Source organism: Rhinopithecus roxellana, chromosome 2, assembly GCF_007565055.1.
Source record: "Rhinopithecus roxellana isolate Shanxi Qingling chromosome 2, ASM756505v1, whole genome shotgun sequence".
NCBI classification, from domain to species: Eukaryota; Metazoa; Chordata; class Mammalia; order Primates; family Cercopithecidae; genus Rhinopithecus; species Rhinopithecus roxellana.
The window spans coordinates 878,610-901,059 of NC_044550.1; the positions used below are offsets into that span (position 1 = coordinate 878,610).

The window sequence follows — 22,450 nt, forward strand, 5'->3', positions numbered from 1 at the left end:
TCATTCAAATTCCTAACACATGTTCAGTGCAGGTGCTTAATATATGTCTATTGAGTAAAAGAGTGGTTTTTCTGATTTCATTTTGTTTGAGTCCATTTTGGGTTCTAGAATTCAGATTCAGGTTGACATTTGATCTAGTGTAGAAAAATTCTCCCAAATATAGGCAGAGCTGGTTATTATGCCCTGGAAAGTTTTCAGAAGGAGATATGATCTGTTCTTGTTTTTTCTAAATTGACCAGTTATCTAGCAAGTCATCTGTGTCAGTGCTTATTTCTTTAGTGTTTCTGATACTTTTCCCAAAGAATATTAATGCATTGTGTTTGTGACTTCCTTTCCTTCCTTTATAAAACCATTTATTTTAAAAAATTTCTCCCTAGCTTTATTGAGATATAATTAACAAATAAAAATTTTATATCTTAAGGGTGCACACCATGTTTTGAGATACATATGCATTGTGATGTGATGACTGCAATCAAACCTTCCTTCTTCACGTGTGTCAGATGTGTTGCTGGCTCCTGTTTTGTTGCAATGTGCCGCCTTTGAAAATAGATAAAAAATTGTCACAAAATGAAATGATTGCATCACCTATAAATTCATAATTACTTTAAAGCCCTACCTTTGGCCAATGTTACTAAGATTAGTATCTTTAAATGAGTGGTTCACCTTTGAGGGAAAAAGGAAATTATATTAGGTCTTGGTTCTTTCATCAGGGAGCCTAGTGGTAAAATTAAAAATTTCTTTATACCTTCCAATAATTTAATTAATTATTTTCAAATATGCTCAAGGCTTGTTCATATATTTTATAGGTTGCATGTATAAAGTTTATAAAAATTTAACTTAATTATCAAAACACTAGTGAGGGTAGAAAGTAATCCCATTTGCCACAATCTTATTTGCTACATGAGACAATACATAGCCTTTAGTTAATTTGTACAATTGTACTCAGATTGAACATAAAATCCCTTCATACACTCATATGTTGTTTTCTTTTCCCAAGAAAAGGACAAGTAATTTTATAGCCTTTCTCTCTATATCTTTACATCATTTCTTAGTGTTTTCCTATGTTTTATGCAGTCATGACATAAAATTGTTGTTAATGTGAATATAAGGTTTACATAGAGTATAAGTGGATATTTTGATGGCTTAATCTGCTTTTTTTTCTTTTCTGCCACTTTTTTAGAGGAACTATATTTGAGTGATCCTTATTTACTTTCTAAAAGTAATTATTCCCCTTCTTATATTCTGACCTTGATTTAGGGAAAGTTGTTACTATATTTGTGACATCAAATAATTCTCTGAGTTAATAAAACATTGAGTTACTAAAACATTGTAATGGTTGATAGGAGAACGTATCAGGTAGATCACAAGGAGAAAACCATTAGGTTTTATTCAGGTAGTATTTAACATCCTGATAATTACTTTTGTTTTTAATCAGCATGTCAATACACAATAATGCAGTGTCTAGTTAGGTGCCTGGATGATAACACCAGGCTCAAGTGGTTTGAGTCTTGGTGCCACCATTTACTCACTATATGCTCCTCTCTGCATTTTGGCTTGACATCTATAAAATAGGCACAATAATAATAAGAAGAATAATAGTGTTTGCATTGTAGGTTATTGTGAATCATAATAAGATAATTGATATGATTTGGCTCTGTGTCCCCACCCAAATCTCATCTCAAATTGTAATCCCCATGTTTCAAGGGAGTGACCTATAATCCCCATATGTTGAGGGAGGGAGGTGATTGGATCATGGGGACAGTTTTCCCATGCTGTTCTTGTGATAGTGAGTGAGTTCTGATGAGATCTGATGATCTTATAAGCATCTGGCATTTCCTCTCCTTATACTTCTCTCCCCTGCTGCCATGTGAAGAAGGTTCTTGCTTCCCCTTCACCTAAGCCACAATTGTAAGTTTCCTGAGGCCTACCCAGCCGTGTGGAACTGTGAGTCCTTTCCTTTATAAATTATCCAGTGCCGGGTAGTAGAGGGTAGAAGAGTTTGGAGGGGTCAGAAGAAGAGAGAAAGATGTGAGAAAGTCTGGAACTTGTTAGAGACTTGTTAAATGGTTTTGACCAAAATGCTGATAGTGATGTGGACAACAAAATCCAGGCTGAATTGGTCTCAAATGGAAATGAGGAACTTGCTGGGAACTGGAGTAAACGTTACTCTTGCTGTGCTTTACCAAAGAGACTGGTGGCATTTTGCCCTTTCCCTAGAGATCTGTGTAACTATGAATTTGAGAAAGATGGTTTAGAGTATCTGGTGGAAAAAATTTTTAAGCAACAAAGCATTCAAAAGTGACAGAGCGTAAAAGTTTGGAAAGTTTGCAGCCTGACAATCCAATAGAAAAGAAAAACCCATTTCTGGGGAGAAATTCAAGCTGGGTGCAGAAATTTGCATAAGTAATGAGGAGCCAAATATTAATCACCAAGACTATGAGGAAAATGTCTCCAGGGCACAGGCATGTCAGTGACCTTCACAGCAGCCCCTCCCAGCATTCTATGTCTGAGAAACATAGAATAATGTCTAGCGTGTAATAAACACTTAATATGCCTGGGCCATTATTAGTAATAATTGAAACAGTCTGGACAAAATATCAAAGCATAATCACTTATGATATGGTTTGACTGTGTCCCCACCCAAATCTTGAATTGTAGCCCCCATAATTCCCATGTGTCATGGGAGGGACCCAGTAAGAGGTAATTGAATCATGAGGGTGGGTCTTTCTGGTGCTTTTCTCAGTGAATAAGTCTCATGATATATGATGGTTTTATAAAGGAAAATTCCTCTGCACATGCTCTCTTCCTTGCCTGCCTCCTTGTAAGACATGACTTTGCTCCTCATTTGCCTCCCGCCATGATTGTGAGGCCTCCCTAGCCATGTGGAAGTGTGAGTCCATTAATCCTCTTTCCTTTATAAATTACTCAGTCTCAGGTATGTCTTTATTAGCAGTGGGAAAACAGACTGATACAATTTATACATAAATTTAGTTGTGACCAGAGACAAATAATACTAACTGTCCTATTTTTGTGAATGGGGAAAATGAGGCATACAATTTCATGAAATATTTATACATGAAGACATCTGTGACAAGTTAGTACCTACTTTACATCAGTAGCTTCTCTTTTACTGAAAATGACACTTTATTATATAGTAACGAAAATCATATGTACATATGATCTACACTATTTACACAGAGAAATGCTTTTCAAATTTTATATAGTATTATCCCTAAAGGTGGGTGAGAATAGTAAACTAATAAAACTGGAGGGTAAAGAGGAATTGATGAAATTAGACAGTCAAAGAAAAATCTGTCTAAAATCTCATGTTTTATCATTTGAAGGCTGTGAATTTGTCCTTTGACGCCTGTATCAGTCAACTTCTGGCAGGAGACAGCTGTCATTTTGAAACTGGGTAATTGAGGAGAATGTTATAAAAGAGATTATTTATAAAGGTATAGGTAGGTTTTAGGGCAATCACAAAGTGATAGCACAGTACTGTCTAGCAACACACTGGAGTCAGGCACATCACTCTTAGGTCTGACGAATCAAGGGGAAGGAGGAGTTGCCAGGACCCAGCCTAATGTATAGGTCTGCCTGGCAGGGGTTCTGACTTTGTTGAGCTTGACATGGCCGACATGAGGCATCCTATTAGGGGTGGGGGTGATTCAGGAAACAAATGCTCCAACCTTACTCTTCTCCCTGCCACCATCTCTAGTCAGCACTTCTGAATGGTTGAATGCAATAGATAGCAGGATGGCAAGGGAGCCTGTTGAATCTGCCTATGCAAGTCAGCCTCCAAGTGCATAGGACAAGATGAATAAGGGTGAAGAATGGATAGAGAAGAACAAATGAAAGATATCCAGTACAATAAATTTATGTTTGCTACAATATTAAAATGACTTCAGCATTTACCCATTAAAACTACCATCACATTTTTCAGTAAAATTGATGCATCAGGATAGAAGGGTTTGTGTGTCCTGGTTTGGGTAGCATAGATATAAGCAAGTCCTTTACTACAAAATTGATCTTTGGCAATTTTGAATCCCTAATTGAGTTGAATGGTGTTGTATTAGTTTTCTGTGACCACACAATTAACTACTGCAAACTTAGCAACTTAACATACTATAAATTCATTATCTCACAATTTCCGTAGTCTAGGCACAGGCTAGCTTGATTCTCTGGTTAGGGTTTTGTCTGGCTGAAATCAAGGTGACCGTCAGGGCTGCAGTCTTCATCTGAGCTTGGGTGTCCTCTTCCAAGATGGTTGTTGGCAGAATTGATTTCCTTGCAATTGTATAATTGCATTCCTGTTTCCCTTCTAGCTATTAGCCAAGATCACTCTCAGCTCCTAGAGGTGGTCTGCAATTCCTGCAAATGTGGCCTCTGTAGGCAGTTCACAAGGATATTTGCTTTCTCCTAGGCCAGCTGAAGCATCTCGCTGACTTCCTCTTCTGGAACCAGTGGGAGAATACTCTGTCTTTTAAAGGGCTCATGCGATTATGTCAGGCCCACCCAGATAATCTCCCCAGTTACAACTTGTATTACATCCAGCAGTGACTGAATAACTGGGAAAAGGTGTGTGTACACCAGAGGCTGGGAATCTTAGGGAGCATCTTCAGGTTTTGCCTACCACAGTGGACCTTAAAAACATTGCAGCACTCTTTCTTTCCACTCCTTGTGGAGGATCTGATGTTGCTGCTGACCTCTAAAACCTACGGTAACTTTGGGGTCTCTAGACTAGCAGGAGCCACAAATGTAGATGCCTTTAGGGGCTAAGTAGATCTCATAATCATGGTAAGGTCATCATTAATGACAACATCTATTTCAGTTTTGAATACACTTCTTGATTCAGCCACAGGTCATTCAAAATTGCAAATATAGTCTCAATTCAAATTTAAAATGCCAACTCTCATGTAATAATCATGTAAGTAATACTGTAATACTTGCTTATAATTTAGGGTTCCCTCCTTACCAGCCCTATAGACCTACACTGGGGAGAGGGTTGTGATTTTGATTCTTTTCTCTTTCCATCCCTAGAGATTCCATTTCTGCCAAATAATCTGGTTGGAGACCAGGGAGGGAGAGGAAGAAGGAGGGTCTGGAAAGGTCACACTTTCCTGAGTGCTGTACTCTGCCTGTGGCAGATGTTTACATTGAACTCTTCTCATGGGCTTCCAGGTTCTCTTTGGAGAACTTCCCCCCTACAGCCTCACTCAGACACTGATATGGTTAAGCTTTGTGTCCCCACCCAAATCTCATCTTGAATTGTAATCTCCATAACCCCGTGTCCAGGGAGAGAGCAGGTGGAGGTAATCGAATCATGAGGGTGGTTTCCCCCATGCTGTTCTTGTGATAATGAGTGAGTTGTCACACGATCTGATGGTTTTATGAGGGGCTCTTCCCCCTTGCTGGGCACTTCTCCTTCCTGCCACCTTGTGAAGAAGGTATTTTGCTTCCCCTTAGGCTTCTGCCATGATTGTAAGTTTCCTGAGCCCACATGCTGAATTGTGAATCAGTTAAGTCTTTTTCCTTTACAAATTACTCAGTCTTGGGTAGTTCTTTATAGCATATGAAAACAGACTAATACACACACTCCCACATCACCAGGTATCTCCAACTGGAAGATCTCTTAATACAGGTGAAGGACTCTCTTCTAACTCTTGCACATAAAGCTCTTAATTCAACTCCCATGAATCTGGACAGTTTCCCCCAGCAACATTAAACTGTGGGAATTAGAGATTTGTTAGTGAAGTTTAGCATATTTTCATATGTTTATGATGCTTGCTTATATAGTTTGAGTAATCTATTTTATTGTTCATCTTTTTAAACTAATTTGTAGGTGTTCTATTTTCTAGATTCCAGTACATGACTTCTCTTTCAATTTGTCTATGAAGACTTTTTATCAAAGTTTTAAATGTTAATGTAGGTAAATTTACCAATTTTGGTCCCCTTTCCTCCCTTTTTGAATTGGTAATATTTTATTAATATTTAACTTTATATTTTAGAAATCACATTTAATGTGACCTAGTTAAATTTAATTAAAATGTTTTCCTAATTCTTAAAGGTCTGACAATTTTACATGTTTCAATGTATTGCCCTCATGTTTTAAACGAAAGAGAAAATAATTTTAAAGTCACATTTTATGTCTCACAGTCATACATTAAAACCATTCTTAGGCTGGGTGTGGTGGCTCACGCCTATAATCCCAGCACTTTGGGAGGCCAAAGCGGGTGGATTACGAGGTCATGAGATCGAGACCATCCTGCCTAACATGGTGAAACCCTGTCTCTACCAAAAATACAAAAAATTAGCCAGGTGTGGTGGTGGGCATCTGTAGTCCCGGCTACTCAGGAGGTTGAGGCAGGAGAATGGTGTGAACCCAGGAGGTGGAGCTTGTAGCGAGCTGAGATCACACCACTGCACACTCCAGCCTGGACGACAGAGTGAGACTCTGAAGGGGGAAAAAAATCCTTAGTATTATCTAGATTTATTAAGTTTATTAAATAGAATAAAATGGCAAAATTCAAGGCTTTTAACAGTAGAGTGGTAAAGTTCAAGTGGAAGAAAGCAAAACTCAGAGGAGTAAGAGAAGAAAAGAACAATATTTTGCCTGTGCCATTTACTTCCCACCAATTTGCAAAGTGAGCATTATTATTCTTAGTTTCCAGATGAATGCACTGAAATAATTTGGATATTTATCCTCTCCAAATTTCATGTTGAAATTTGGACGTGGGGTCTGGATGGAGGTGTTTTGGTTTACTCAGCCAAAGAATTTAGCTTGTTTGATTTGAAGCTGAGGTTTGAACCCAGGGTCCTTTGATTCTAAGCCCAGATATTTACCACAATATCTCGGTGATCATCCAATTTATATGTCTCAAGTATCTGTGCCACTGAAAAACTGAGAAACCATGCATGTATACATTATATCGCCAAAGGTTGAGACATAGGTGGAAGTGCCCAGAAAACCATTTGACACAAAGGCATTATTTTTTGTTTTGGCTTTGGGCTAAAAAAACATAGATTACAAGCAAATGCTTTGGGCCCTTTAAGAAGTCTTATCTTGCTTTTAAACACCTATAATATCTTTGGCAATGATATTCTGCTTATTATTACTTTTAATGGCAGGTCAAGGCTCTTTTGTAGTTTGATTGAGAGGTGTCAAGCAGGACTAAAAAAGGTGTAGAGAAATACCATTCTTGAGATGCCAGTACTCCCAACCAGAAATCTCTGCAAGCACTTTCAGCTTCCATCCAGACAATCTGAATTTCAACTATGTTAGACCTCTGTGATATATTTAGAAAAACCAGCTTCAGAACATTGTTAAGGTAGTTACAAGGGTCTAAACATTTCAGAACTCTGTAAATTAGCTCAGTGGTTGTGTAGAATGGTATTGAAGAAAATTTAATAATGTTGGCATTCAGAAGTTCATTAAGAATTTGTGTGCTATGGTCTAAATGTCTACATCCCTCCAAAACTCCTGTTGAAATCTGAACTCCCATGGTGTTAGAAAGTGGGGGCTTTGGGTGGTGATTAGATGGTGGTCACAGAGCCCTCATGAGTGAGATTAGTGTCCTTTTGAAAGTGGCCCGGGAGGGACCGTTCATCCCTCTTACTGTGTGAGCACACAGCAAACAGGCACCGCATGTGAGCCAGCAAGTAGGCCCTCACCAGACACCAAATTAGCCTTGATTTTGGAGTTCCCAGCTTCCAAAACTATAAGAAATAAATTTATTTACAAGCCTCCCAGTTTATGATCCTTTACTATAGCAGCCCAGGGTGCTATAAACTCAGATAGGGTGGTTGACCGAAAGTGATCTTATATTGTTTACAAAAGGCAAACCTTTCACAAGAAACAAGAGGTATTTTGAGTTCACCATCAGTCCAGTGAAGCAAGATTATGCTAAGAAGGATGTTCTTCTGTTTGCTACTCAACATTGAAGATGTGAAGAATGAGAACATTTGGCTGGAAATGGCACCTAATGAAATAAACACCCGCTGGTGGGACATATACAGCTATATGCATAAGACAAACTATCTCAGCCCTCCTGAGACTTGCAGGATCTAACTTCTTCATGCATGGCATTTATATCATTGGAAATGATGAGGTTTAATTTGGCCAAGAATAAATGTCTAAGTATGCAAGAGTTAGAGAATGGCAGCCACAGGGCACCATTTTAGGTTAAAATAGTGTGCATTTATACACACACACAGCAGTTGGAGGGAGAATATGGTTCTTGAAAATTTTGAAGCAATCACTATTTAAAGTTCATGGAAAATTCACTAAATCATTGTTTTGAGATTTGGGTTTCATATATCTTGTACCTCTCCTTCTTTGTAGACCCTTGATGAATTGAAGACATTCAAGGAGGTAAAAAGGGATCAAATTATAGTGCTAGTTTTACTACTGGTCAAGTCAAACTGGGGCATATGGCTGGGCTTTCCATCTCCTTCTAGGAATCCAGACTGCAGGATCCCAATTTATCTTCTCAGGAGTAAGCAGAAAGGCTGGAACTACACAGCGGACACCTGATGGCTCTGGGTAAGAGGCATCTAAGCCTGGACAATAAGGCAATCTAAGTGCCCTGGACCCCTACCCAGCCCTGTTACCCCACCCCCACCTGTATTTTCACAATGCTCAGCTCTCATGATGCTCACCAAACAACACACACACAACACACACACAACAAACAAACACACACACAACACACAAACACACACACACTCTGCTCTGCCAAGTACAGGAAAAACCTTGCTTTTGATGACCAGGAGGCATTGTTGATTCTATGGGAATTCTATTTTAATTAAAGAAAAATGTTCTTTCATTGCAAGTAATTCCAATTCCACTGCAGATTCCTAGCAGAAGTGTGTCACATGGAAAATCAACTGATTCTGCGCATCCATGGTTAAAAGAACGATTTCAATAGCAATGGAAACACCAATAACATCAACAGAACCCAGAATAAATTGTATCTACATTACATTTATTATGAAAAGTGAGATGCAAAAAAATCATATTCTAAATTTTTTGAGGGTAAAACTAAGTCATTAGTTGAATTTCACAATTTTAAGCATCCATTCAAAGATCAAATCCAAAATGAAGGTGTAAGTATATGCCATTCTAAAATCTTATTTCATCTTTGTATAAATTATAACATTTCTTCTTTTTTCTAGGAAATAAGTTTTATTGGTCAATATCTGGAGGATGAGAACTTTCTGAAATGATTTTATGACCTTTGTATATAGACATTATAAAAAAACATAACTTTAGATTTTAATATTAATACATTCATAAATGGACTTTCCATTTTGAATATTTTTTCTTCAGTGATTTAATATTATACCACACTTTTGATCTTTCTTAGTTGAATATTTACACACATAAATGATTCTCATATTGAAAACTGTAATTTTTAAAGTCATATTTTTCTTGGTATTATTTAAATTAATACACATCTTCCAAAAACAATCACATAAATTTATCATTTAAGCAACCATAAGTATTGACAAACATCAAGATTTCAGGTATGCTGCACTTATAAACATCTATACTTCTATTAGTTAAAAAACACTGCCACTCTAGTTGTAATTGTAGTGTTCTTATATCTGGTTAATCTTTTATTTTTATTTAATATACAAAGATGGCACATTCATTCTCTAAAACATGACTATGTTTTTAAATGTCATTCTTAACTTTCTACTGAGAAGTGGTTGTTTGTACTTTGCCAAATGGAATTCTCTATCAGGGGTGATTCTGGTATTTCCATTCATATTTTCTTTCTTTTTTTTTTTTTTGAGATGGAGTCTTGCCCTGTCGTCCAGGCTGGAGTGGCATGGCATGATCTTGGCTCACTGCAATCTCTGCCTCCCAGGTTCAAGTGATTTTCCCACCTCAGCCTCCCAAGTAGCTGGGATCACAGGCACACACCACCATGCCCAGCTAACTTTTGTATTTTTAGTAGAGACGGGGTTTTGCCATGTTGACCAGGCTGGTCTTGAACTCCTGACCTCAGGTGATCCGCCCACCTTGTCCTCCCAAAGTGCTGGAATTGCAGGCGTGAACCACTGCGCCCAGCGTCCATGCATATTTTCAATCTGATACCCAGCCAACGTAATTTTTAGTGTCAAGGATTCAAGGTCAAATTGTGTTAGGTTTTAAGAACCAGGTCAGAATTTTTGATCCCTAATCGAGCACTTCCTTTCAGAAGAAATGAGATAAATTCGAACAATATCAATTAACTGGTTGGAATTGTGATAAGCTGACAAATCTTGTCCAGAGTTGACACTTGCCAGCTAATGATTCTAACATTGTTACCTAGTCCACACAGTATCACCTGTTACTGATAATACTAATTTTTTATTTGAGTCCATCTTAAGGAACTCAAGACATGAGGCAATTTAAGTGCCCTGGAACCCCACCCATGGGTTCATTGCTCATATCCTATTATCTCACCAACATCATCTGCCATTTTTCTCCATTTAAATCTTTGACTTCTCTTTGGTGTTGGTAAGCATAGTGCATAGTTTTGCTGAGCTCAAGAGAAAAATGCCTGTGATCATATTCACTTCGAGTGATTATACGTGCTTGAAATCTAGGGATCCATTTCCAAAAAATGTGGGGTTTTTATTGGTTTGTGCAAATCAACACATTGATACATGTCCAAAAGGAGTCTCCAAAACATAATTGGTTTTCATCACTGTTTGCCATTTCCAGATATAAAATTAGGTGCTTAAAGAACAGCATTAATTCTCTGTAGCTACTCAGTTACCAGTCTGTGCTTCAGAGGCTGGACTTTTCTAAGCACAAAATCTGCTACCAGGGAGTAACACCATTAAATGGGGGGCATCTGATCCAATAATAATATTTGTAAAACAGAGCAGTCATGGAAATATGTAGCTTTCAATTAGTGGTTTTAATTTGTGATTTATTTGAATATACTAGTATAAATAAAATGTATTATGTGTGCATATATATGTGAATAAGCTATTTACATTTTTATGTGTAGAAAATGAAAATATATATTGATTAGCCCTTCTGAGGCTTTTGAACAACTGTTTCATCTTCCTTCTTTCCTGCAACTGCTTTGAGGATTTAGATAATTCATACAAGGTATGTACACAATCACACCCATAGTATGTACATCCTAGTCACACACTTAACACAGAGAGGATGTGTGAGGAATGTAAATTATCCCAGTGGTCAAAGAACTGACCTTACCTGTGACTAATGGCATGGTTAATTAGCCCTGGCATATTTAATAACATGCCAATGTACTGATTACTATATTCAGACTTTGTGATAATTATGTTACCTACTCAAGGAGACAATTAAAAAAAAAAAAACATCAAACAGCCCTTTCTGACCTTCAAAAAAAAAAGGACAAATTCTGTTACTGAATACATGTGCACACTTTTGTTGGCTTTATTCATGTATTTACATGTGCCTGCCTGAATACAGAAATTGGCCTTTAAATGGGATATGACAAGTGATTTTTTTCTACACATAAAAATAGAAAACTGATCACTCAGACTGTACAACTCACAGAATGTATTGACATACCACGACCAGGTACAGTATTAGGCATGACATATTGTTCACACATTAGTAAAGCAGAGATACACACATTTAGAAATTTAGTAATTGCTAGTATATATTTTTCTTGTTTTCAGGCTGTGTTGACCTTTTTCAACCTTAATAAAAGGAATCTCCAGGGGCCCTTAAAACAAGAATTAGTCTCTCCTCTCCTCTAGGGATTGGTGACTATGACTATAATACTGCAATCTCCGGATATATCAGCATCATTTTAAGACACGATGGAAAACATTAGGAAAAATAAGTTACTTAAAGATGTGATCTAAAATAAATGTTAAGGAATCTAAACTAAAATCATTAAGGATGCCATTAACATGAGTAAGCCCTTTCTACTCATTTTATATAGTTTGCTCTACACACAGCCTTTACATGTTATTGAAAGCAATGATATGAATCAGAAAAAAATTGTTTAACTGTTCAAGAATTTTTCTAAAGAAAGACAATTTTTAAAGCAACAAAGAACGATACTAGCAGCGATGTCAAAAAGCAAGCTATAATTTTCGCCCCAGAAATAAATGAATGACATCTCCATAGTTAAGAGATAAAGAAAGTTGTTAGCATTTCTCTCCCATTTAATTCTTTCTAACATCATTAAATCACTGGGGTATCTCATTATAATTATTACCATGCAGGTTGATCATCAGTATCTTTTTCTAAAGTGTAAAATTTTTTATTCCTACTGTTTTGCAGCCAATTAATTTTGAGCTTGAATCCAGAAAGACACTTGATGAAGAGTTAGCATTAGAAGTGCCCATCTGGAGCATCATTTTCTGTAAGGCATCATTTGAAGCCTCTTTGGATACAAGTACTCATGTTTTAGTGATTTTACATCCGGGAGCCCATTTTTTCACAGCTAAAGCTGGTAATCCTCTGGGCAGAGTTAATTGAATTGCTTTCTACATGCTAGTGTCCAGAAAGAGTAATTACCATAAGTTTAAAGTCTCCATTTCAACAAAACTTCTGGTTGCAGCTGTCTTGAGTTTTAAGCCAGCAAGACTTTGAGTGGCTCCTCTTCACTCTGGGCTCGCATAAAAACATAGATGCCAACTGTATCCTTACTAATGATCATTAGTGCTGTACCTCTTTATGAAGCTTCTAAACAAGTTTTTCCAGGAAGAAAGCAGAAACTATGCCTTTGCTTATTTTATCCTGTGGGTTACAGTCAGTCTTCATAAAGCAAACCATCATTATATAATGGTGTGCCCATAATAGAAGCATTTGCTGGTATAACTGCCTCTTTTTGGCACATTATTGCTTGACTTTAATTTCATATTCAACAGTCTTTATTCTCATTATTAGTATCTGAGATATTTGTGTCTTAAAAAAACTTGTAAATAACATCTTGTTGCACCATTCTGGCCACCACAAGTCATTTCAACCAAGGTCCATGGTTATTTGAATGTTGTTTATAATTATCATCGCTTTTACTTGCCTAACAGCCAAAAGTAATGTTTCAGGATTGTTTGTTGCTGCTTTCTACACATATATACAGATGTACTGGATTTACTTTGAGAGAGGTTATTTGGTTGTGGCAAGTGAGTAGTTTAGCTGGTGACTGTTCACAGTTAAAAGTAGCTGTAATGACCTCTGGCAGATGTCACTGATCACTTGGGAGACAGAATTTTTCCATTTCAATCCATCTTCATTTATGTCCTTGGACATTGCAAACCCAGCTTATTTGATTTCTGCAGCCAAGGAGAATTGTTTTCTTTCCAAGAGTAGAATAAAGTTCATGGAAATCTGTTTCAGTATTTACAAGACTATTTTTTCCCATTTGCAAAAATGTCTAAAATTTTATAGACATCCTTAAGCCCATGTATCTGAACCGATGACATTTGCAATTGCTCAGCCAGTTGAAGAATTTCATTAAGAAGGATATTGTTACAAGGATGGACAGGAGATTCAGCATATCCCCTGTTATTTGCCAGGTGGCAGCAGCTGACCCGAATTTGGAGAGAATCAACCAAAAAGGGCCACGCACAACATCAAGAAGCATTGCTAACAGAAAACAAAATGCTCAGATACATATGTAAAATAACAAACACTGAAGAGGATGTTTGACTTCTGATTTCACCATGTAGACAAAAACAGTGTGGGAATAAGGTAGTTGGCTCACTTATCCAAGATACTGCTGAGTTCACTGTTCTGTCACAAAGGGAAATTCACAGGCCTCATTTCTCAAACACCACTTAGAACAAAGCAGGAGAAAGTAAACAGCATCATCTCCATGGCAGCATTACAGATAATTAGTAAATCAGGCAGGGAGAGGTCTACACAAGGCTACAAGTGCCCAGTTTTCAATAAAAACATATATACATATATGCAAACCTTATCCTAATGTATTCTTTTTCTTTATACTGATTCATAAAAGTAGACAAGGGATGTGGTGAATTATGTGTTACTAGGAGTAAACAAAATTTTAAACACTTGGCACAATATGTAGGAGGAAGAGGAGACACACATTTCTCACATTTTGGCAGCAAAACAGTAACAAAGTGGATGCAGAAAAGGCCAAACAATTTATATTAACAGCACACTTCCATATATCCTCTGTAAACACATTTTAAAGTAACATCTTACTCTGTTCTTGGTATGCTATATATAGGGATTCCCAGAATGACAGGCATTCCCAGAAATGAGAGGAAAAACATTAGTATAAGCTAGGAACAGTGAAACCTCAATACGCTATAATACAAACAAATGCTATTTTCCTCTTCTGCTTTCTACTTTAAGACAGTAAGCTCCTATTATGAATTTGGTTCTGAAATCCAGCCTCTAAGGTATATGTTACACGTGCATATTTAGTTCAATTTATTTCAATTTTTATGTTTAACCGTATAACACGGTGAACACTGGTATTCAAACAGTATCAGAGAATTCTCAAGATTAAAAAAATCATCAAAGATCAAATTACATTCAATATAGATGAACTTATCAAGGCAGGAAACATACTAACACATTTTATAAATATTTCATTTCAGACATGAACAAAAAGGTTTCTGGTTAACTTTGACTTATCAATCCGTTCAACTTTTGCCAGTGACCCAAAGCACAAAGGTTAATCAATATTTTACTCTATGTAAAGTAGTTGGTCTGTGGCATTCAAAGTCAATAATCCAGAAATACATAATTAGAAAAGCATTGAAGATAAACAAATGACAGCTAAAGCTGTCACATTTTTCTCATGGTCATAAAAATAGAACAATCAATCTTTAAATTAAAAATTTTAGTATTCACTTGTTAAGTGGCAGAGCATCTTAATATTTTAAATGTTGAATTGTCTTCCAGACATGGAGTTCTAACTCATCTTTTTACTACTGGTTTAAGGAATATTTTCTATTTCTTGATTCAATAAAATATTTCCTCCATATATTTCAAAACAAAATGCATGAAAAAGAACCAAATCATATATAAGAGAAATGAAGGGTAAAACCAGACAACTTTCAACCCAATGTGTGTCATGCAGGTAAAGTAAGGAAAAAACTGAGCAAGTTCAAAGAGTCTGCCACGAAAACTGTTTTGCAACTTCATCTGTTGAATGAACCTTAGGTTTTACAAATAAGGTATACTAAATGCCTAATGCTATGTCCTAGATTGAAGTGAAGGAAAATTCTCAAATAAGGTTTTATTGTGAGAGTAACTTAGGGGAGGTATCACAATATAAAAATGCTGCTGTCTTGAGTAGGTCCCTATCTTATTTATCCATCTGAAGATATATTTCTGTTATTGTCCTTAAAAGCTGTTAGTTCTATAGGACTTAATGAGCAACAAAACAAACAATATTTTTGTAATATTTTGTGACAATCTCTTGAGTGTTGTACAAGTGAATAATTTAGTTCTAGCACCGAAGAAAACCAGTTAAACTTAGTACATTAAACAAATTTTCTTAAAGTTTTGAGAGGCATAACCACAATAGCAAAGCTAGCAATTTTAATGTATTTAATGTGAGACAAATGCCTACAACTCTCTCAGGCCTCTGTTTCATTTAACTGTTTACAAATAATGTGGTTACTCTAAAGTCATGAAAATAAATATTATTACTAGATGCGAAATTCCTTATTCTCGCCTATTTTAATGCAGGGACAGCCTGTTCTAGCCACTTCACAGCAGAGGATTACCTGGGGCCACCCATCTGGAGTAGGCACTGTTGACAGCTGCTACTGTGTACACAGGCTGTACTCTGTGTATACACAGCATGTATGCCCATGTGGGAGGGAGAAGCCAGCTAGCGAGAACTAGCAGAGAGGTTATGTCCTGGCAGAGGCATCTGAGACAGAAGTGACACGAACACAACTACAAATGGGTATTTAAGGCCCAAAGAAAGAGTTTTAGGCTGAATCTCTAATCATTAATAGTAATTTGCTTGGTAATTTGATGGAAATTTTGCATTACATAGTATTGTTAATAGACACCAATGAGTAAGAAACTGAAAAATGTGCCTTATTAAAAAATTCCTTCTAATTTCCAAATATAACAACTGTAACAACTCTCAGGCTCTGAGGAATACTGGTCCACGTATGCAAGCTTTGTCTACAGTTAAACTGCTTCAGAATAAATCAAAGGCTTTTTAGGTTGTGCCGAGTGTAGGTTGTGCTGTTAAAGTTCAGGAATGATTTTTTTCCTGCGTATGTTCAGAATGTGCAAAACAGAATTAAAGTGAAAAAAGCCAGAACAGATACTGTGAATTGACTGTACCCATGGGACACATGAGTCTCTAGTGAGAATACCTATGGTTAGATACTCTTTTCTAGTTCATTACGGGGAATGAGTTCAAAGAGGGCAACGGTGCCCCTCCAGCATCTAAGTCTGGTTTTCTAAAACCAGCACTCCCCCAACAATGTCTGCAGGAAGGGAAGCCTTCCCAGGGCCGTTGTTCATTTTTCCTTTCCACACTACCCCAGTTCTCAAGCCAATGCTGCTCATCCAGGCCAGTGCCTTGGAGGACACTCATGTGTCTTGGGACACGCATCTCTTTTGGAGACATGGTAGGGCCGGGGTCCCGGGAAGTATAATCCACCCAAATCACAAGCCATGTTTTCGTACAGGCCTCTTCTTTCATTGGGTTTGAAGGATATTATGGGTATTTCTCTTAAAATCAGTAAGTTTGCAGAAGTTACCTTTTTACTCCAGAGTATACACTTAAGCAATTAGATGATAGTAGTCTATGTACAAAAATTGTAAAGAAGCTCACATTCTAATTTGGTGTTGATCACATTTGTTACTGGAGGTTACTGAACCAATTAAAAAAAATCACAAATTGCATCCTGTTTACAGGAGTCTAAATTAAACATTGTTGTTGTTACTTATGAGGCTTTTATCATCACAGAAAAAGCAGTGTTTGGTAATCTGCTATTTATAGTTTCTTACCAGAACCTTAGCATTCTCAGTAGAATGGAGAACACCTGCACAATATCAATTTAGTATTATCCCTAATTTGATGATGCTTTTCAAGAATTCAGTCCCATGTACTTCCTCTAGGGTAAGAAAATATGAATATATTTGGTCAGAATCACAGACAGGCGCCTTGCCTTCAGTGCAGGAAAATGTGTCTATATAAATCCATGTTTAATGTAGGCAGTTTTCATAGTCAAAAGCTTAGCTAATGTTCCTAATATAACTTTCTTATATTTATTAACAGCTATAAGAAGGTTTATAAAAAGAGTTGTCTGCAGATGTTTACAAACATCAATTCAGATTTCATATTTTACACATTTAACTGCTTTTATTTAATGTTGTCTGGCCTAGGAATGAGTCAAATTTGTTCTCATTTTTTTTCATTCTGGTTCTTATCACCTATTTAAAATTTGTGTGGTTACAGCACTCTTACTGCAATAGGACTAGAAATTATAACAATGTTTTTACCAATAGTGTTTTTGCTACTTTCAATATGAAGCAGGGATTTTAATGGGAATACTATTGTGTGTTAAATTGAGGCAGTAATACAAAATAATACATGTATAATGATATAATAATAATGCTAATTCTATGAACAACATCATATTTTTTTAAACCCAGTGAGTATTATTTTCAATTTATTAAGGTTGCAAACCTTCAGTGAAGCTTGTTTCTCTTGTCTTGTTCCTTCTTTCAAATTGAAATGACATTTTTGTTTATAGAGCTCCAGGTCAAAGGATCTAACAATTTTTAATAGCAATTTCCTATAGCGAATACTTGCTTTTTCTTCCTAGTCTTGCAGCAAAAAACTAAGCAAGCTTTGACATAGAGGGACACATGTGAATACCGTAAATTTATACACAAACTCCCATAAATACTCCCTTTCAATCTAACACAGAAGAAGGGGCAGGGCGGACGCAGCAGTTGGGGCGTCGGAAGTTCTGCAGCATGGACTGGAAAACACTGTGCTGCCTTCCTTTGAGCTTCTTATTTGAAGAAGAATCTGAGGAAATGGATCTCCGGGTCTGGCTATTTTGAGTTTTGACTAATTTCTCATGTTCTCTGATTTGTCTTTGTAAATGGTTCTGGATCGCAATTCCCAGGGACTCTGCGTCCAAGGACGCACCATACACTTCCCAGGTCATTCCCTGCTCATCCCATACGACGTCCCTGACACGCTTGGACTGTTTCAGCTGGAGCTTGGAGTCTGCACCGAGCTGCTTTTTCTTATCTCCCGGAGTGAGTCCTACCTGAGCAGCAGCTGCTGTCACATTTAACTTTTGCTCCTTGAGGAACTCGCTGACGCGGCTGGGCCTGCGTGGGCTGGCTTTGACGGAGCGAGATGGGGTCTTCTTGCCGGAACCTGGGCTGGAGTCACCCATGGAATCAGGTGGCAGGCTCAGGCTGGTGGCTGTCTTGGTCTGTCTGCTTTCTTCTAAGGTGCTCTCCTGGTTCTTCCTAATTGGGGAGGGTGTAGGATTAGCAGTTGATTCTGTGCCTCCACTTTCTTGAGATTTAGGATTGAGCAGTAGGGTTTTGGTATCCGAGGTATCAGTGCCAGCAGACTCTTTTTCTTTTACTACCTGAGGAGATGCAGGCTTCTTTTCCCTTGCATCTCCTTTATTAGTGGGATCCAAGCTCCCAGAATGGTCAGCTTTGCTGATAGAGCCACAAGAGTCAGATAGTTTGCAACCTGGGTCTGTTTTGTGGCCGTTTGTGGTTTTCTCTGCAAACTCAGATGGCCTGGTTTCAGATTTTCCCAATCCATAACTTGTTTCAGCTTGACTGCGTGCACTGATAGAAATCTGGTCAATGGCGGTAGCTTTCAGGGAGCTAGAATTAGTACCTGCGAGCTTTTTAGCAGTTGATTCTTCCCCTGTTGGCATCATTCCTGCTAACCTCCCATCTTCTTTACACGTATGCTGGGCATTACTGGAGGCCAAATTGATTGACGAGGTTTTAAGGACCCCACCTGGTAGGCTCACTAGTTTATTTTCCCTTTGGAAAGCGGTGGGCACAGCTGCAGCTGCCTGAATGTGCACCTGTGGCATGATGCCAGGGCACTGGCTGGACTCCTGGGGGGCTAGCGTGCTGTCAGAGAGCTCCAGTGTGTGGCTCCCACTGCTGTGGCAAATGACACGCAGCTGCTCTTGTTCAAAATGCTCAGGAGCAGGGCTTTCCTTCAGAAATGCAGTGAGGATACTGGGGCTGGTGGAGACGGATCTGCTCTCCACACTCGCCACTGCCTGCACCTCCGCATCTTGCCAAGCCCTGCTGGGAACTTCCTTGATTTCACCTTCAGCTTGGCTGGTCATCGTACTGGCTTCTTTGAACCTTGACATCGGATGCTGTGCTGGCAGCAGCACCTTCTCTGGACCTGGGGGACATGCCGAAGGTTCGCTAGTGAGGGGGGCTGGTTGAGGTGTCACAGAAGTTGTGCCTTGGGGGCCTGAGGCAGTGACAGAGGGTTGCTTGTTCTCTGAACATCCAGATTCTCTAGTTAGAGGTTTACAGGACCTCATTTCAGAGTCACAGATGGCTCCTTGCCTTTCCCCTTCAGGTCCACCTACAGGAGAGGATGAGTGACTGACCACCCTGGTTGCTGTCACTGGAGTCTGCACTGTTCCCTGGATTGTTTCTGGGGAAGGAAACTCACAGGACACCTGATCTTTGCTGCTACTGAGGATGTCTCCCACAGGACAACTTGGTTTCTCAGGTTGCTCTCTATTTGAGGCTCTCTGTGATCTCATCAGGGAATCTTCAGGTGCGGATGAGGTGATGGCATTGGGCTGATCACCTGGGATGGACTGGCAGGTGTACTGATTGGCAGGCATTGTCAATGGTGTGTGTATAAGATCCCTTCCTGCTGCAGAACTCGGGGCTGGCGCTGCGGGCTGGCTGCTCCCTGGCAGCTGGGAATTGCCGGGAGGGTTGAATGTGACAGGTGCTTTCTCGACTTCATTGAAGACACCAGGAGAAGACATACCTGGCTGGGTGGTCTTATGCTCACAAACCTGCATCAGGGCTTTGGCAGCTGCCCTGGGGCTGAGGTCTGGTTCTGCAAGGGCACTTGAGAAGCCATTGGCATTCTTACACAGGAGAGCTGGTTGATGCCGAGGTGAGGCAGCCTGTGGCTCTCCTAGATCCTCTTCTTTTCCAGAAACTGCAATCAGGGAAGTTTTAGCTGATCTGAGAGGGTCAGGTACAGTCCCCATGGAATTTCTCTTCAGGAGCACTCCAGAGCTCTCTCGGGTAGTGTTCCCACTGGTAGGGGAGGGGGAGTGCAGTCAAAGCTCAGAGTGATGACACAGTCAGGGGTGATTCCTCCGAAGAACCAGTCTGTGAATCAAGGAAAGAGCATCATTAATTCAGTACATCGCTTAAGGATTGAAAAATAAACCAAACTGTCATTTTTATAAGAGCACATTAAAAACTTTTCTTCCTATATCTGTTGATATAAAAATAGGCCTTGTGGGGAGGGAGAAGAAAAAACTAAATAAAAATAGACTTGAGAAAAAGATTTTGAAAAAATTTATAATTACAAAAATATTATTCTGATATATTAGTTTCTGCTCGCATCCCACTAATGTCTAGCAAATTGGTTTTTCTTGTATCTACCTAAGTTTGCTAACTACCTCAAAAGTTACTTGTGTAATCTGATTTAGCAGATATCAGAAAATCCTGTAAAGCCACTCTAATTAAATCAATAAGTAAGTATTGAAATAGGCATAAACAGATATGTGAAATAGGAAATCTAGGAACAGATTCAAATACAAATGGGGACTTAATCTATGACAAAAGAGGCATTACAATTTGGTGGTGAAAGGCTGAGCTATTTCGTAGAAGGAGCTGGCAAACTGTTTATTCATCTGGAAGAAAAGAAAAGTAGATCTTTATATTATACCAATTCCAAAAATAAATCCTAGGTGGATGCAGTGGATTAAAGGTTAAAATATAAAATAAATAAATAAACTCATATAAGAAAACCTAGGAATTATAAATGTAATCTAGAGACAGGTGAGCAAGGCTTTTTCTGAGAAGGTAGACACACTGTAAGAGAAAACATAAACATAGGTGACTAAATAATATTCAAAACCTGAATTTTATGGCATGACAAAAGATGCCATAAAAAATAAAAGATGTTTGGGGGAAATAAAAAGTGTATAACCCTAGAGGGCAGGCAAAAATACCTATAATATAGCAGGAGATCTTGAACATTTACAAGGAGACCAAATAATCCATTGAAAAAATGGATAACAAATATAAGAACATAGTTTACAAGATACGAAATTTAAATAACCATCAAGCTTATGAAAAGACGATCAAATTCATTTGTAGTCAAATAATGCAAATAAAGTAACAATGCAATTTTACTTCACACAAGTTGCATCTGCAAAAACTTAAAAAACAATAGACTTTTAATAGTAAGCCCTAGGGAGACCTAGCAAAAGGAAGTGTTTTTATTAATTGTAGGTGCAAATAAATATGTATTGTTACAGCTTTCTTATGGAGGCAGTTTAACTTTTAAAACTAAAAATACACATTTCCTTGACTCAGTGATACCAACTCTATCAACAGAAATAAAAACGCCAACATATATGAATATGGGGATGTTTCCTGACGTACTATTTATAGAAGAAAAGCAGACTGGTCTTTATAAATAGGGGGAATGATAGGATAAGTCATGACATATTTCTACTACGGAGTATTAGGCAACCAGTAAAGTAAATAATTCAGCTATAACTTTTCACATGGAAGAGATTTCCTCAAGGTATGACTGAATGAGAAAAACAAGGTCCAGAAAACAGCATATACATTTTCATTTTTGTAAAACAATGACCTAAAACAATGCATATGTGTGCACACAAACAGGCACACACAGAGATATGTTTGTGTATGGTAACATAAATTCTAAAAACATTGGAATGAGACATATTAGGTTTTATTAAATAGAGGGGAAGTGATAAGCTGTGGACAGAGAGGGGAGATGAAAGTACCTAAAGGTGGAAAAATGCTGAATTAAAAAAATCTGAAATGATTTAGGGCATAGGATTATGTAAAATTATATGTGTGTGTTTATGTATAAACTTTTGTTCTTTTTTTGAGACAGAGTCTTGCTCTGTCACTTAGGCTGGAGTTCAGGGATGCAGTCATGGCTCACTGCAGCCTCTACCTCCCAGGCTCAAGCTATCTTCCCACCTCGGCCTCCAAGTAGCTGGGACTACAGGTAAATGCCACCATGCTCAACTAATTTTTAAGTTTTTTGTAGACACAGGGTCTCTCCATGTTGCCCAGGGTAGTCTTCAACTCCTGGACTCAAGTGATCCTCCTGCCTCAGCCTCTGAAAGTGCTAGGATTATAGGTGTAAGCCCATGGACCTGACCTATAAACATTTTTTAGAAAGGTAACTATACACTAGGTCATGTGGATAAAGCAATGGATCAGAAATTAGTGGATGACTCC

General features: G+C 38.1%; 1 protein-coding gene across 4 annotated transcripts in view; it reads right to left on the reverse strand.

Annotated features, from left to right (window-relative positions):
* Positions 1-11,398: 11,398 nt before the first annotated feature.
* GPRIN3 (GPRIN family member 3) overlaps positions 11,399-22,450 on the reverse strand; it is a 67,724-nt gene continuing 56,672 nt past the window's right edge. For all 4 annotated transcript variants that reach the window (XM_010376282.2, XM_030916808.1, XM_030916811.1 and 1 more), the window contains one exon: positions 11,399-20,326. In XM_010376282.2, the coding sequence (XP_010374584.2) occupies positions 17,872-20,202 (2,331 nt within the window). In that variant the 5' untranslated portion in view covers positions 20,203-20,326 and the 3' untranslated portion in view covers positions 11,399-17,871. The remainder of the gene's footprint in view (positions 20,327-22,450) is intronic.